This window comes from Heptranchias perlo, unplaced genomic scaffold, assembly GCF_035084215.1.
Source record: "Heptranchias perlo isolate sHepPer1 unplaced genomic scaffold, sHepPer1.hap1 HAP1_SCAFFOLD_482, whole genome shotgun sequence".
Lineage (NCBI taxonomy): Eukaryota > Metazoa > Chordata > Chondrichthyes > Hexanchiformes > Hexanchidae > Heptranchias > Heptranchias perlo.
The window spans coordinates 11,107-26,748 of record NW_027139497.1 but is presented as its reverse complement, the minus strand read 5'-3'; the positions used below and the strand labels follow the sequence as shown (position 1 = coordinate 26,748).

Here is a 15,642-nt window from a genome sequence, read left to right as displayed (position 1 = left end):
CAGAGTAAAGCTCCCTCTACACTGTCCCATCAAACACTCCCAGGGCAGGTACAGGGTTAGATACAGAGTAAAGCTCCCTCTACACTGTCCCATCAAACACTCCCAGGGCAGGTACAGGGTTAGATACAGAGTAAAGCTCCCTCTACACTGTCCCATCAAACACTCCCAGGGCAGGTACAGGGTTAGATACAGAGTAAAGCTCCCTCTACACTGTCCCATCAAACACTCCCAGGGCAGGTACAGGGTCAGATACAGAGTAAAGCTCCCTCTACACTGTCCCATCAAACACTCCCGGGGTCAGGTACAGGGTCAGATACAGAGTAAAGCTCCCTCTACACTGTCCCATCAAACACTCCCAGGGCAGGTACAGGGTTAGATACAGAGTAAAGCTCCCTCTACACTGTCCCATCAAACACTCCCAGGGTCAGGTACAGGGTTAGATACAGAGTAAAGCTCCCTCTACACTGTCCCATCAAACACTCCCGGGGTCAGGTACAGGGTTAGATACAGAGTAAAGCTCCCTCTACACTGTCCCATCAAACACTCCCAGGGCAGGTACAGGGTTAGATACAGAGTAAAGCTCCCTCTACACTGTCCCATCAAACACTCCCGGGGCAGGTACAGGGTTAGATACAGAGTAAAGCTCCCTCTACACTGTCCCATCAAACACTCCCAGGGCAGGTACAACACGGGTTAGATACAGAGTAAAGCTCCCTCTACACTGTCCCGTCAAACACTCCCAGGGCAGGTACAGGGTTAGATACAGAGTAAAGCTCCCTCTACACTGTCCCATCAAACACTCCCAGGGCAGGTACAGGGTTAGATACAGAGTAAAGCTCCCTCTACACTGTCCCATCAAACACTCCCAGGGCAGGTACAGGGTTAGATACAGAGTAAAGCTCCCTCTACGCTGTCCCATCAAACACTCCCAGGGCAGGTACAGGGTTAGATACAGAGTAAAGCTCCCTCTACACTGTTCCACCTAGAACCTATGCTTTTTATTTTAATATTTACATGGGTTGCCCAGCAGCAGTGATAATGGTGTGAATGTTGCTCTCCTGACCTGGCACCGCAAGAGGGGAGAGAGACATACTAAATGAGCACTTTTTTATGCTGTGATTCAATATGGTTAAATCAGAAGGACTGTGTGTTGGAGTTTGGTTATTCCCCCTCCCTCCATTATCCACGCTGCTAAGTTTCTTTTTTTCAGGGAGCTCCTGGTTGTTTTCCGAGTGAAGCTCCTTTAAGCCTTTGATATAATTGTATCTTTGCCTGAATTGAGATAGTGGGCTAGCAGCAAATGTTGAAAAAAAAAAATTCTCTGTGAGGATAAAGTTTCCCTTCAGTTCCTCTGTTTTCCCAGGTGAACTGCTACCTGCCTTTGACCATTGACACTCTAAAACTCAGGTCCAGAGTGCATCTAGGGAAGAGGATCCCTTTGATATCTTGGTGATGCTGATGGAGTAAATGACCACTGGAGACAGAAGCTCTGCAGTATTGCCCAGATAGCACAGATTTTGAATGGCTTTCTGGAAATGTCTTAAACATAACCCAGACACCAAAATTAGTTTTTTCAAATAGTTTTCCCACCTACTTCATGTTGTCGAGCTTGGCTTAATTTGTAGCGCTCTTGCTTCTAAGTCAGATAATTATGCATTGTAGCTCTGCTCCAAGACTTAAGCCCATACTCTGGGCTGACACTTTAGTGTAGTATTGAGGAGGTTCTGCATTGTCACAGGTGCTGTCCATCAAACCAAGGACACGTCTGTTTGCTCGGGAGTTACTGAGCTTGTTTGCTCTGATAGCTCTAGTCTCAAAAAAAACCAGGGAGTTCTGGAGTCCTGGCCCACGTTCCTCCCTCATCCAATATTACCAAAAACAAATCAACTGGTCATTCAACAACTTGCACTTATACAGGGCCTTTAATATACTAATGTACAAAGAAGAGAGGACTTGGTGGGGAATTTCAGAAGTAACCAAAGGCTTGGTTAAAGAGATGAGTTTTCAAGAGACTTTTAAAAGGAGAAAAGGAAGTAGAAAGATGGAGGGATTGACAGTGTGAACAGAGATAGCTGAAGGCATTGTTAATAATAGTACATCAGTGAGGGGGGGAAGCACAGATGGCAGAGGACCAGATGCCACATGAAGAGACGGAAGGGTAAAGAAGGTTGCAGAGGTAAGTTTGAGCAAGGCCATGAGGAATCTATACATGAACAAGAAGACTTTAAATTTGCTGCATGTGGACTTCCCTGGATGATATAAATACAAATCCTTCTTTCATTTATATGGCACCTTTAAAAACACCCATGGTGCTTCGTCTTACAGCTACAACATCAACAACTTGCATTTATATACAGCCTTTAACATACAGGAATGTCCCATGGTGTTTTATGGGAGTTATGAGAGTTGCAGCATAGAATGCTTTGCTGTGGGGAGGGGGGCAGAGACCATTGCATCTTTCAAGGGAAAATTGGGTACATATTTGAAGCAGAGGAAGACACTTTAGGAAGGATGTCAAGGCCTAGGTGAAGGGTGCAGAGGAGATTTACTAGAATGGTCCCAGGGATGAGGGACTTCAGTGATGTGGAGAGACTGGAGAAGCTGGGACTGTTCTCCTCGGAGCAGAGAAGGTTAAGGGGAGATTTAATAGAGGTGTTCAAAATAATGAGGGGTTTCCATAGTCAATGGGGAGAAACTGTTTCCAGTGGCAGGAGGGCCTGGAACCAGAGGACACAAATCATAGAATGATACAGCACAGAAGGAGGCCATTCAGCCCATCGTGCTTGTGCCAGTTCTTTGAAAGAGCGATCCAATTAATCCCACTCCCCTGCCCTTTTCCTAATAGGGGATTCAATAGTAACTTTCAAAAGGGAATTGGCTATATACTTGAAAAGGAAAAGAATTGTGGGGTGACCGGGAAAGAGCAGGAGGGAGTGGGGAACTAATTGGATCGGTAGCTCTTTCAAAGAACAGGCACAGTGGGCCGAATGGCCTCCTGTGCCTGTTTAATTCTAATGATACAGGGGTTATGGGGAGGGAGCTGGGCGGTGGGATTTGTTTGAGTTTGCTTTATTAAAGAGCTGACACACACACACAAACAAACTTCCACCTGTGATGTAAAGATCATAGATCATAGAATTTTACAGCACAGAAGGCCATTCAGCCCATCGTGCCTGTGCCGATTCTTTGAGCTATCCAATTAGTCTCAATCCCCTGTTCTTAACCTACAGCCTTGTAAATTTTTGTTTTTCAAGTATTTCTCCAATTCCCTTTTGAAAGTTGCTACTGAATCTGCTTCCACCTTTCAGGCAACATATTCCAGATCATCACAACTCGCTGCGTAAAAAAACATTCTCCTCATCTCACTTCTGGTTCTTTTGCCAATTATCTTAAATCTGTGTCCTCTGACCACTTCTACTAAATGTCCCCTTAACCGTCTCTGCTCTCAGGAGAACAATCCCAGCTTCTCCAGTCGCCACAAAGATATGGAATGCTTTGCAAGGGGTGGTTTTTGGGACAGGGGAATAGAAACAGAAAATGCTGGAAAATCTCAGCAGGTGAGGCAGCATCTGTGGAGAAAGAAACAGGGTTAATGTTTCAGGTTGAAGACCTTTTGTCAGAACTGGAAGATGTTAAAGAGTTAAAGTTTTTAAGCAAGTACAGAGCCAGGGGAGGGAGAGAGGGGAGGAAAGAACAAAAGGGAAGGTCTGTGATAGGTTGCAGGACAGGAGTGATTAAATGACAAATGATGATGGTGCAAGGCAAGGAAGTTGGTAATGGGACAAGTAAAGAAACAAAAGATCAGTCTAGAGTAACTGTAAATGGCAAAAGCAGAACCATTACCAGCACTCGCTGTTCGAAAAAAAAGGGGGCAGTGGGTTTGGTCTGAAGTTATTGAAATCAGTATTGAGTCCGGAAGGTTGTAAAATGCCTAAATGAAAGATGAGGTGCTGTTCCTCGAGCTTACGTTGAGCTTCATTGGAACAGTGTAAGAGGCCGAGGACAGAGAGGCCAGAGTGGGAGTGGGACGGGGAATTAAAATGGCAAGCGATGGGAAGCTCAGATTCATGTTTGCGGACAGAGTGGAGGTGTTCAGCTAAGCGATCACCCAGTCTGCGTTTGGTCTCCCCAGTGTAGAGGAGACCGCGGCGTGAGCAGCGAGTTTTTTTTTATTCGTTCACGGGATGTGGGCGTCGCTGGCGAGGCCGGCATTTATTGCCCATTCCTAATTGCCCTTGAGAAGGTGGTGGTGAGCCGCCTTCTTGAACCGCTGCAGTCCGTGTGGTGAAGGTTCTCCCACAGTGCTGTTAGGAAGGGAGTTCCAGGATTTTGACCCAGCGACGATGAAGGAACGGCGATATATTTCCAAGTCGGGATGGTGTGTGACTTGGAGGGGAACGTACAGGTGGTGTTATTCCCATGTGCCTGCTGCCCTTGTCCTTCTAATATAAGCAATCTTACAACACCAGGTTATAGTCCAACAGTTTTATTTGAAAATCACAAGCTTTCGGAACTTACCTCCTTCGGTCAGGTGAGTGAGGTCTGACTATTGCTCCATTTCCTTCCCCCCCCCCTCACTCACCTGACGAAGGAGGTAAGCTCCGAAAGCTTGTGATTTTCAAATAAAACTGTTGGACTATAACCTGGTGTTGTAAGATTGCTTACATTTATCCACCCCAGTCCATCAACGGCATCTCCACATCTTGTCCTTCTCGGTGGTCGAGGTCGCGGGTTTGGGAGGTGCTGTCGAAGAAGCCTTGGCGAGTTGCTGCATTGAATCCTGTGGATGGTACACACTGCGGCCACGGTGCGCCGGTGGTGAAGGGAGTGAATGTTCAGGGTGGTGGATGGGGTGCCGATCAAGCGGGCTGCTTTGTCCTGGATGGTGTCGAGCTTCTTGAGCGTTGTTGGAGCTGTTTTCCCCGGGGGTTAGAAGCTCGAGAGACGCTTTAAAGAGATCTCCTGATGCCACCACCCAGGCTTAAAAGTTTTGAACTGAGGGAAAAAGTTGCGAGCAACTTTATCAAACTTTTGTCCCAGAGCGCCCCCTGCTGGTGCTTGCTGCTCCCTGCAGCTCCTCAGGGGCGGGGCTTGTGGCGAGGAAGGTGGGGTGGGGGGGGGGGGGTCTGACTATTGCTCCATTTCCCTCCCCCCCCCCCCCCAACCCCCTCTCTCTCTCCCCTCCCCCCCTCCGGGCAAGGCGTGGCCGCGGACTCCACCCGCGACGCAACCAAAACTGATCACAAACCGGAAGTCCCGCCCCCTCACCCGCACAACCACCGCGATTGGCGGGCCGGCGGCCGGGCCGCCTCCCGATTGGCTGAAAGCCCGCGTCCATCACATAAAAACCCGCCCACACCCCCCCCCCCGATCAAGTTAGGTTGAGAGGCGGCGCACTCGAAAGGAGAAAATAATTCTTTATAAATTATCAGACTAATATATAAATCTATAAGATAGAAACTGGTTCGGAACGCAGGTAAAAGTTTCATATCTATTTCAGCGTGTGTTTTTTTTTCCTTAAGACATTTTCAAAAAAAAAAATAGTACCTGGGTTTGCTTGCTTCTGTGTGTGTGTGTGTGTTTTTTGACCGGGAAAGGTGGCGTTCGATGAGAAAGCGAATGTTGTCAGGAAATCGAGTTGTTAAAAAAAACATTATTTTCACACACGCAGAGAGGAGGAATGAAAATGCGAGCCGCCGCGGTGGGCGCCGAGCCCGGCTGTGAGGAGCGGGGAGCGGGAGCGCGCGGGCGGCGGTTGGCGGTTGGGATTCGAACCAGCCCCGGCGTTCGAAAATGTCCGCTCGGGATTCCAATCCGTTAACGTTCAAACTCCTTCGAGGGGCTTTTTAAAAATATCTTTTTTCTCTCTCTCTCTGATTTTATAAACTATTTCTCTCATAAATCTCTTTTTTTTTAATATTGAACAAAATAATTAACCCCCCCCAAAAATTGTGAAAAAAAAGAAAATTGTGTTGTTGTTGTTGTCGTCGTCGTCGAGCCGGTTTTAAACCAAACTCGAGCGTGAGGCGGGGATTTAATTTAATTTAGTTTTTTTTTTGTTTGGGATCGTTTTATCTTTTGGAACGTTTTTAAGGTAAGTTTTGTTTTTTAAATTTTGAAGAAAAAGTTTTTTTGTGACTGGAATTTCTCCCCCTCCCCCTTTTCTATTTGATGCGTTGTATTTATTCACTTTGAATGGGTTTTTCTTTTGTTTCCTTTTTTGTTTAAATGGTTTATGTCTTTTTTTATTTTGGTTGTTTTGTTTGAAGAAATCTTTTTTTTGGGTAAAAAGAGGGGCAAGGCCGCACTTCCGCATAGGCCTCGCGCGGCCACTTCCGGTTGGGGCCCCGCGCGTCACTTCCCGCCCAACCCGGAACTCCGGAGCCGCACAAAGTCGGCGAAGTGAACTTTTTACTCCCCTCACCCTCATCCTCCTCCCTCCCCCTCCTCCCTCCCCTCTCACTCTTCCCCACTCCCTGGAGGTGCTGGAGTGCGGTAGCCCTCTCCCTCTCCCTGTCTGCGAGAGCCCAGACGGTAAGTGTGTGCGGTTTATTCGACTCCATTTCCCGCCCTCGCCCAGGGGGCAATGGATTACGATCAGGAGCAGGAAACGTGGCTAATTTCCACGGAGAGGGAGGGCGGGCACTGAGGCCAATTGTGCCAGCTCGACACGGATGGGACCAGGGACCTCCCTAAATGTCCCATTTACTCACTGACCATCTTAATCCTCTCTCATGCTCTCAATGTGACTTTTAACTTACTAACACTGCTGCTGTTAAAGCTTGAAACACAGTGCGTCGCTGCGTAGTTTCAATCTGCAGCTGCTTGTACGAGCGGCGCCCTGCGCTTTGCTATAGCGTCCACCTGGAAATATATCGGCCGTTCCTTCATCGTCGCTGGGTCCAAATCCTGGAACTCCCTTCCTAACGGCACTGTGGGAGAACCTTCACCACACGGACTGCAGCGGTTCAAGAAGGCGGCTCACCACCACCGTCTCAAGGGGCAATTAGGGATGGGCAATAAATGCCGGCCTCGCCGACGATGCCCACATCCCATGAACGAATAATAAAAAAAGTCACTCCCCGTCTCCCTCTCTCTGTTCCAGCGCAGCCATGGCAGCGATCCGTAAGAAGCTGGTGATAGTCGGTGACGGGGCCTGCGGGAAGACGTGTCTCCTGATCGTCTTCAGCAAGGATCAGTTCCCAGAGGTTTACGTCCCTACTGTGTTCGAAAACTACGTGGCGGACATTGAAGTGGACGGAAAGCAGGTGCGTAAGGAGGGGCTTGCATTGTTATATCGTCCTCGCTGAGTCCCAAAGCCCTTCACACACCAGGAAGTGCTTTTGAAGTGAGGTTATGGTTTGTTGTGTCGGCCGTGGCTCAGTGGGTAGCACTCTTGCCTCTGACTCAGAAGGTCATGGGTTCGAGCCCCACTCCAGAGACTTTAGCACAAAATCCAGGCTGACATTCCCGGAACTGGTACAGCTCTGGGCCGCAGTACTGGCGGGGACGGGCCTGTCCCTGGATATCTCTGGGCCGCAGTACTGGTGGGGACGGGCCTGTCCCTGGATATCTCTGGGCCCCAGTACTGGTGGGGACGGGCCTGTCCCCGGATATCTCTGGGCCCCAGTACTGGCGGGGACGGGCCTGTCCCCGGATATCTCTGGGCCGCAGTACTGGCGGGGACGGGCCTGTCCCTGGATATCTCTGGGCCGCAGTACTGGTGGGGACGGGCCTGTCCCTGGATATCTCTGGGCCCCAGTACTGGTGGGGACGGGCCTGTCCTCTGATATCTCTGGGCCCCAGTACTGGCGGGGACGGGCCTGTCCCCGGATATCTCTGGGCCGCAGTACTGGCGGGGACGGGCCTGTCCCCGGATATCTCTGGGCCGCAGTACTGGCGGGGACGGGCCTGTCCCCGGATATCTCTGGGCCGCAGTACTGGCGGGGACGGGCCTGTCCCCGGATATCTCTGGGCCGCAGTACTGGCGGGGACGGGCCTGGGGTAATAATTAATTGCCCCCACAGGGCAGTGATTCAGTGGGAACCAGTGATATAAACAATCTTGTGCCCTTGCAGTCAGCTGTAGCGTGTGTCCGCTCCCTCCCATCCCTTGCCTGAAATTGCTTCATTGGTGAAGAGCCCCTGTTGGTGGTGACCGGGGCGCTACCCCTGTACTCGGAGAAGGATATTGGTTCCCACACTTGATCGCTGTTCAGTGGCTGTTTGGTGTGGGCCGCATTGGGCAATTCTTTGCTATTTAGAAGAGCACCTGAGGAGCCCAGACACCCCTTGTATGGCCTGGTCCGATTGGAGGAGTGCGGGGTGGGAACACCAGTTCCACCTGCTGCTTCACGGAGCTTATCAGAAGATGAGACATTCCTGGCTGCAGTGTGGATTAGGTCGGGAGTATAGTGGGGTCTCTAATGCATGCCGGTAAATGTTTTTCAGGTGGAATTGGCACTCTGGGACACGGCTGGCCAGGAGGACTACGACCGGCTGAGACCCCTCTCCTACCCCGACACAGACGTTATTTTAATGTGCTTTTCTATTGACAGCCCAGACAGTTTAGGTAAGAGTTTGTTTTTGTTAATTCCCTTCTCCTAGGCTTGAATACAGAAGATTTAAGGGGTATTGTAACTGAGGTCCTTTTTTAAGATGATTAACAGCTTTGATGGAGAGAAATTATTTCCTTTAGCGGGAGAGTCCAGAACAAGGGGGAATAATAAAATTAGAGCTAGGCCGTTCAGGGGTGATGTCAGGAAGCACTTCTTCACACAAAGGGGAGTGGGAATCTGGAACACCCCCCCCCCCCCCCCCCCCCAAATGCTGTTGAGGCTGGGGGTCAATTGGAAATTTCAAAACTGAGATTGATTTTTTTTTTTGTTAGGCAAGGGTATTCAGGGTTATGGAACCAAGGTGGGTAAATGGAGTTAAGATACAGATCAGCCATGAACTAATTGAATGGTGGAACAGGCTCGAGGGGCTGAATGGCTGCCTCCTGTTCCTATGTTTCCATTAACTGAACTGAAAGACAGACTACAGTGCTCTTCACGCATAATGGCCATGGGATCATTTTGACCCACCTGAGGGAGCAGAAGGGGCCTTGGTTTAACGTCTCATCTGAAAGACAGCAGCACCAACAGTGCAGCGCTCCCTCAGTACTGCGTTGGAGTGTGGGGCTAGATTTCCTGCGCTGGTCCTTGGAGTGGGAATTAACCCACGGCCTTCTGACTCGGTCAAGAGTGCTATCAACGGAGTAACACGTCAAATGACTGGCTGGTTGGGCACTTGGTTTGAAAACCTCTGTCCTAGGTGGTTGTTTTTATTAATTTGTTCTCTGGGTGTGGCAGATATTCATTGCCCATCCATGAGGGCACTGAGTGTGAGACTGGAGTCACGTGCAGGCTGGGCAGGGATGGCAGGTTCCCTTTCTTGAAGGGCATTAGTGAACCGGTTAGATTTTTTTTTAGGACTGTCCGACAACATCTTTCATGTTCGTTTTTTCTTTTTATTTTTCCCTCACATTACCAGATTTATGGAATTCACTTTCGCAACTTGCTCTGGTGAGATTTGAACTCTCCTCGCTCCGGGCTACTAGCCTGCTACCATAACCACTAGGCTACCGTGCCCAATGAGTGTTTATAGGATTGTTCGACCATATAGAGCAGAAAATGTGGCAGGATCCGAGGACCTAACCTATCATTTGTACGGCACTGAGTTTATTAGTTGTGCTGTTTTTGGACTAAATTATGTTTGTTTTTAATAGATATATCCATTTATAAAAATCATAGGCACTTTTTCTAATTTCTTTTACTCACATTTATAATGGAAACTTCCTATGTAAACATCACGCTGTGATTACACTCTCCCACCAGTGGTGGTGCTGTAGGGCCTCAGTCTTGCATGTCCCTTTGCTCCAATCAACTCTACTTCTCCGCTTTCCAAATTGCCCTACGTTTTGCAATTATAACTATCAATAAAAATCAAAACAAAGTATTATTAAAAACTGTGTCTTTTAAAATGGGGACTGGTGGTTTAAATTGGTGTTTTTGTCTCTTTTTTTGACAGAAAATATCCCTGAGAAGTGGACCCCTGAGGTGAAGCACTTTTGCCCCAACATTCCCATCATCCTGGTGGGGAACAAGAAGGATCTGAGGAGCGATGAACACACACGACGGGAGCTGGCCAAAATGAAACAGGTACGGCGATGAGTCCCAGTCAACATTTATTTTGCCACCCTCCCCACTGGAATTCTAACTCTCGGTGCCCTCCATTGTCCTGGTGAATCCAGACTATTTAATCTCCTCCCACACCCCCCTATCACACACTGTACCCACCCATTTAATCTCCCCCACACCCCCTGTACACTCTCCCCTATCACACACTCTCCCCACCCATTTAATCTCCCCCACACCCCCTGTACACTCTCCCCATCACAGACTCTCCCCACCCATTTAATCTCCCCCCACACCCCCTGTACACTCTCCCCATCACAGACTCTCCCCACCCATTTAATCTCCCCCCACACCCCCTGTACACTCTCCCCATCACAGACTCTCCCCACCCATTTAATCTCCCCCACACCCCCTGTACACTCTCCCCATCACAGACTCTCCCCACCCATTTAATCTCCCCCACACCCCCTGTACACTCTCCCCATCACAGACTCTCCCCACCCATTTAATCTCCCCCCCACACCCCCTGTACACTCTCTCCATCACAGACTCTCCCCACCCATTTAATCTCCCCCCACACCCCCTGTACACTCTCCCCTATCACAGACTCTCCCCACCCATTTAATCTCCCCCCACACCCCCTGTACACTCTCCCCATCACACACTCGCCCCACCCATTTAATCTCCCCCACACCCCCTGTACACTCTCCCCATCACAGACTCTCCCCACCCATTTAATCTCCCCCACACCCCCTGTACACTCTCCCCTATCACACACTCGCCCCACCCATTTAATCTCCCCCACACCCCCTGTACACTCTCCCCATCACAGACTCTCCCCACCCATTTAATCTCCCCCACACCCCCTGTACACTCTCCCCTATCACACACTCGCCCCACCCATTTAATCTCCCCCACACCCCCTGTACACTCTCCCCTATCACAGACTCTCCCCACCCATTTAATCTCCCCCACACCCCCTGTGTACACTCTCCCCGATCACACACTCGCCCCACCCATTTAATCTCCCCCACACCCCCTGTACACTCTTCCCCCATCACAGACTCTCCCCACCCATTTAATCTCCCCCACACCCCCTGTGTACACTCCCCTATCACACACTCGCCCCACCCATTTAATCTCCCCCCACACCCCCTGTACACTCTCCCCATCACAGACTCTCCCCACCCATTTAATCTCCCCCACACCCCCTGTACACTCTCCCCATCACACACTCGCCCCACCCATTTAATCTCCCCCCACACCCCCTGTACACTCTCCCCATCACAGACTCTCCCCACCCATTTAATCTCCCCCACACCCCCTGTGTACACTCCCCTATCACACACTTGCCCCACCCATTTAATCTCCCCCACACCCCCTGTACACTCTCCCCCATCACAGACTCTCCCCACCCATTTAATCTCCCCCCACACCCCCTGTACACTCTCCCCATCACAGACTCTCCCCACCCATTTAATCTCCCCCACACCCCCTGTACACTCTCCCCTATCACACTCCCCACCCATTTAATCTCCCCCACACCCCCTGTACACTCTCCCCTATCACACTCCCCACCCATTTAATCTCCCCCACACCCCCTGTACACACTCCCCTATCACACTCCCCACCCATTTAATCTCCCCCACACCCCCTGTACACACTCCCCATCACACACTCTCCCTACCCATTTAATCTCCCCCCACACCCCCTATGCACACTCCCCTATCACACTCTCCCGACCCATTTAATCTCCCCCACACCCCCTGTGCACTCTCCCCTATCACACACTCGCCCCACCCATTTAATGTTGTGCAGATCTGTGTTTGTTTCCTGGTCCATTTGTCCCTCTGCCCTCTAACTCTGCTTCAACAGTAGTGGTTACAGACAGCCTCCGGTGCCTGTCGAATGTGTTGGGGAAGGGGGGGATGTCGGCAGGTGGTTCCTGCCTCTGAACACTATCCAGTGACTCCTGCTGGACAGCGTGGGAGATGGCTGAGGACATGGCCGCCCTCGGCAGTGATGCCCCTCGTGGTCGAGGATCGGTGCTTGGGTGTGGTGCCTTAGGGTGTCGGTGGATCTGTACCCCGGTGAGAGTCAGCACCTCTGTCGGGGGGGCGAAAAGAGTTGTTGGGAGAGAAACCAAACCACATGGTGATGTTTGTTGGCACTCACGTTCGTTCCCGCCCGCTCGCAGGAACCAGTGAAACCCGATGAGGCGAAGGAGATGGGCAGCCGCATCAATGCCTTTGGCTACTTGGAGTGCTCGGCCAAGACGAAAGACGGGGTGCGCGAGGTTTTCGAGCTGGCGACGCGTGCCGCCCTGCAGGCCAAGAAGTCCAAGAGCAAGAGCCCGTGCCTCCTGTTATAAAAGGAGGAGAGAGAAAGGTGCACCAGCCTCCACCCCCTCCTTTTTTACCCCCCCCCCCCCCCCTCCCTGGATCCCCATCTCAGCTACATTATCGGATTTACAATATTCACAGACATATGGATCGTTGCCTGACCCTGCTCTCGTCGCAATCCTACGTTATGGAATCAATTTATTATTATTTTGTCTGTCAAATTCTGGAAGGAAATTTACACTTTTTTTGTTGCATCGTTTCGTCCGAGCCAAACAGCCAGTCAGTACGACTTGGCTCGCCGCTGTGGGAAATCTCGCCGCAGTCCAGCCTCTCGCCAGCTCTGCCGCCTGCGCTGACCCCAGACTGGGGACCTGGGTCCCTTGGAAGCCGGTGCTGCGCGCCGCAGCCCGCAGCTGATCGACCGGGTGCTGTCGTGCCAGGCTGGGTTTCTCTGTACCATTGCCAAGAGAGTTCCCATCGCCGAGCGTTTCCTGGTTCCCCGGATCAGTGTGCGGCTGGAATTCTGGATTACGTCCTGTCGAATTACCGATCTCTTGACTAGTTGGCGCCTGACACCGCTGTTATCTTGTGTGTGCATGTTTTTCTGTGTTTCTGATATTTGCGTCATAGGACTCCCCCCACCCCCCCCTGCCAGTTGGCGGTGAGTGTGTTTCCTCTGCCAGCGACCTCCTCTCCCCTGTAGAGTGGGGCTTTATTGTGAATTTGACCTGTGCTCTACCTGCCCTGGGAGTGTTTGATGGGGCAGTGTAGAGGGAGCTTTACTCTGTATCTAACCCGTGCTGTACTTTACCTTGCTGAAAGTGAGTAGCGAGTTACGGTTTGGAAATTAAGAAGGCTGCAGCAGTTTATTAATGTTAATTAACTGGAATGTGATGCTGATTGGGTCGGACTGGAAGAGGGGTGGGGCTGTCTACCTGAATTGGGAATATTTTGGGGGGGGTGGGAGGGAAAGAGGAAAAATATAACTCTGGTCTCGAATCCCTTGGGAGGCCTGTTCTGGTTGAGATGTGGAGGGAAACGATTCTTCACCTGTCAACTGTGCATTGGCCGTACAACCTGTACATATAAAGTCACAGGCTGGTATCATGGGGGGAGGATATAACATTTTTGATATCCATTTACAAATGTAAAATTTCTAAAAACTAGTGAGTTCTATGTCTTCCTCTATTTCAAGGTTTCTCCACTGATATAAAACGGTTTTCTGATTGACCCCAGCTCACGGTAAAAGCCCCTGACTGGGCGTTTGTGTACCTGTGTGCTCTGTTTGCTTTCTGCTTACTCGTAACATTAGTCACTGAACTTTTTTATCTGGTCATACCTTTTTTTAAAAAAAAAATCATCTCCCTTGTCATTCCCTTGGGGTGGCAGCCATTTTGAGGAGTGTGGCACTGTTTGCAGCCTTTTTAAGGTCTCCACAGCCAAGCTCATGACACCCCCTGCGGTTGAATACCCCCGGAGCTTTCTCCGCCTAGCTCGCTCGGGCGAGGTGTTTTCTGAAGATTCCTTTACTGCTCGTTCTCTCGCTGGCAGTAACTAAATCGTTGTGTACGAGGTGAGCTGCCGATCTTTCCTCCATACGTTTATACTCGCAACCATTTGTTACTAAACTGTAATTTATTCATTTAATAAAAAATCCCTTTGGAGTATCTTTGTAAATTTCAGCAAGAGAACAGTTCTCGTTTGTATTACTACATGAAGAATGAAACCGATTACAGTTTAAAAATAAAATCAATTATAAATCGCTTTCTTTACCTTCGTGCTGGTGTCTCCGTCTTTGGTGTTGTGGGCGTGAAGATTCATTTGTGGTCGCACTCTCTCCTCTGAATCAGAAGGTCGTGTGTTCGAGCCCATAATCCAGGCCGACGCTCCCAGTACCGAGCAAGGGTCGGAAGTGCCGTCTTTGGGATGAGATGTTAAACCGAGGCCCCCACCTACCCCCTCGGCAGGTTTGGTGTGTGCTTCGAAGGCGAACAGTACTTTTGAGTAGATACCTCGAGCAGCAAGCTGGTCTGCCCTGGGACGGTCAGAGGTCGAACTGTCTCAGTCTGGTTCCACTCAGCCTGTGATTGTGCCTGGAGGTTGGAGACCAAGAGGGGAAAGAGGGCGCTTCCCTATCGAATGTGCCTGACTGAAGTGTTTCCAAACTAATGGAGGGAAAAATACCTTTCATAACAGTATGTGGCAGTGGGTGACTGCTCCTCCTCTGTGGTGCTGAGCCACATGGACTGGGATGGTCCCAGGATCCATTTCCCCAGTCTGTACCGAGTGAGACAACTCCACCTTGGGGTGGTGTTAGGAGCAGGCCATTCAGCCCCTCAAACCGACTCCCATCATTCGATTTTAGATCACGGGTGATCTACCCACCTTGATACCCTTAGCCAACAAAAATCTATTGATCTCAGTCTTGAAAGCTTCAATTGATCCGCAGCCTTTTAAGGGGAGAGTTCCAGCTTTCCACGACTCTGATTTTACACCTGAACGGCCTAGCTCTAATTTTAAAGACTGTGCTTCCTTCTTGAACCCCCTCCCCACTTTGTCTAGGGGCTTCTACATGGCATCCCTGCGGACGCGTTCTACCTTGGACCTCCAGATAAAGTGGAAGATAGCTCGTGACGGCGGAACCGTGGGGAATGGGCCTGACCTTGGCCACGTAGAGCAACGCCACGAGTACCTCACACGTTATCACCAGGTCCCTGCTGCTTATAGAGAGGGGCTGCCCCATTCACGTAAGTCAATGGGAATCGGGGAAAACTCTCCAGTGGCTGGAGTCATACCTAGCACAAAGGAAGATGGTAGTGGTTTTTGGAGGCCAATCATCTCAGCCCCAGGACATTGCTGCAGGAGTTCCTCAAGGCAGTGTCCCAGGCCCAACCATCTTCAGCTGCTTCATCAGTGACCTTCCCTCCACCATAAGGTCAGAAATAGGGATGTTCGCTGATGATTGCACAGTGTTCAGTTCCATTCGCAACCCCTCAGATAATGAAGCAGTCCGTGCCCGCATGCAGCAAGACCTGGACAACATCCAGGCTTGGGCTGATAAGTGGCAAGTAACATTGGTGCCAGACAAGTGCCAGGCAATGACCATCTCCAACAAGAGAGAGT

The 15,642-nt window shown here is 50.3% G+C and overlaps 1 protein-coding gene across 3 annotated transcripts; it reads left to right on the top strand.

Moving 5' to 3' along the window:
• The first annotated feature begins 5,365 nt into the window (after positions 1-5,365).
• Positions 5,366-14,291, top strand: LOC137313783 (ras-like GTP-binding protein O-RHO). 3 transcript variants are annotated; one of them, XM_067979578.1, is made up of 5 exons: positions 5,366-5,476; positions 7,111-7,268; positions 8,451-8,571; positions 10,071-10,201; positions 12,375-14,291. In XM_067979578.1, exons 2-5 carry the CDS (start codon positions 7,113-7,115, stop codon positions 12,546-12,548), a joined length of 582 nt encoding a protein of 193 aa, XP_067835679.1. In that variant the 5' UTR covers positions 5,366-5,476; positions 7,111-7,112; the 3' UTR covers positions 12,549-14,291. The 3 variants fall into 3 exon arrangements, with proteins under 3 accessions (XP_067835679.1, XP_067835678.1, XP_067835680.1); XM_067979577.1 differs by having other exon boundaries at positions 7,106-7,268; XM_067979579.1 differs by lacking the exon at positions 5,366-5,476 and adding an exon at positions 5,628-6,094 and having other exon boundaries at positions 7,106-7,268.
• The last annotated feature ends 1,351 nt before the right edge of the window (positions 14,292-15,642 follow it).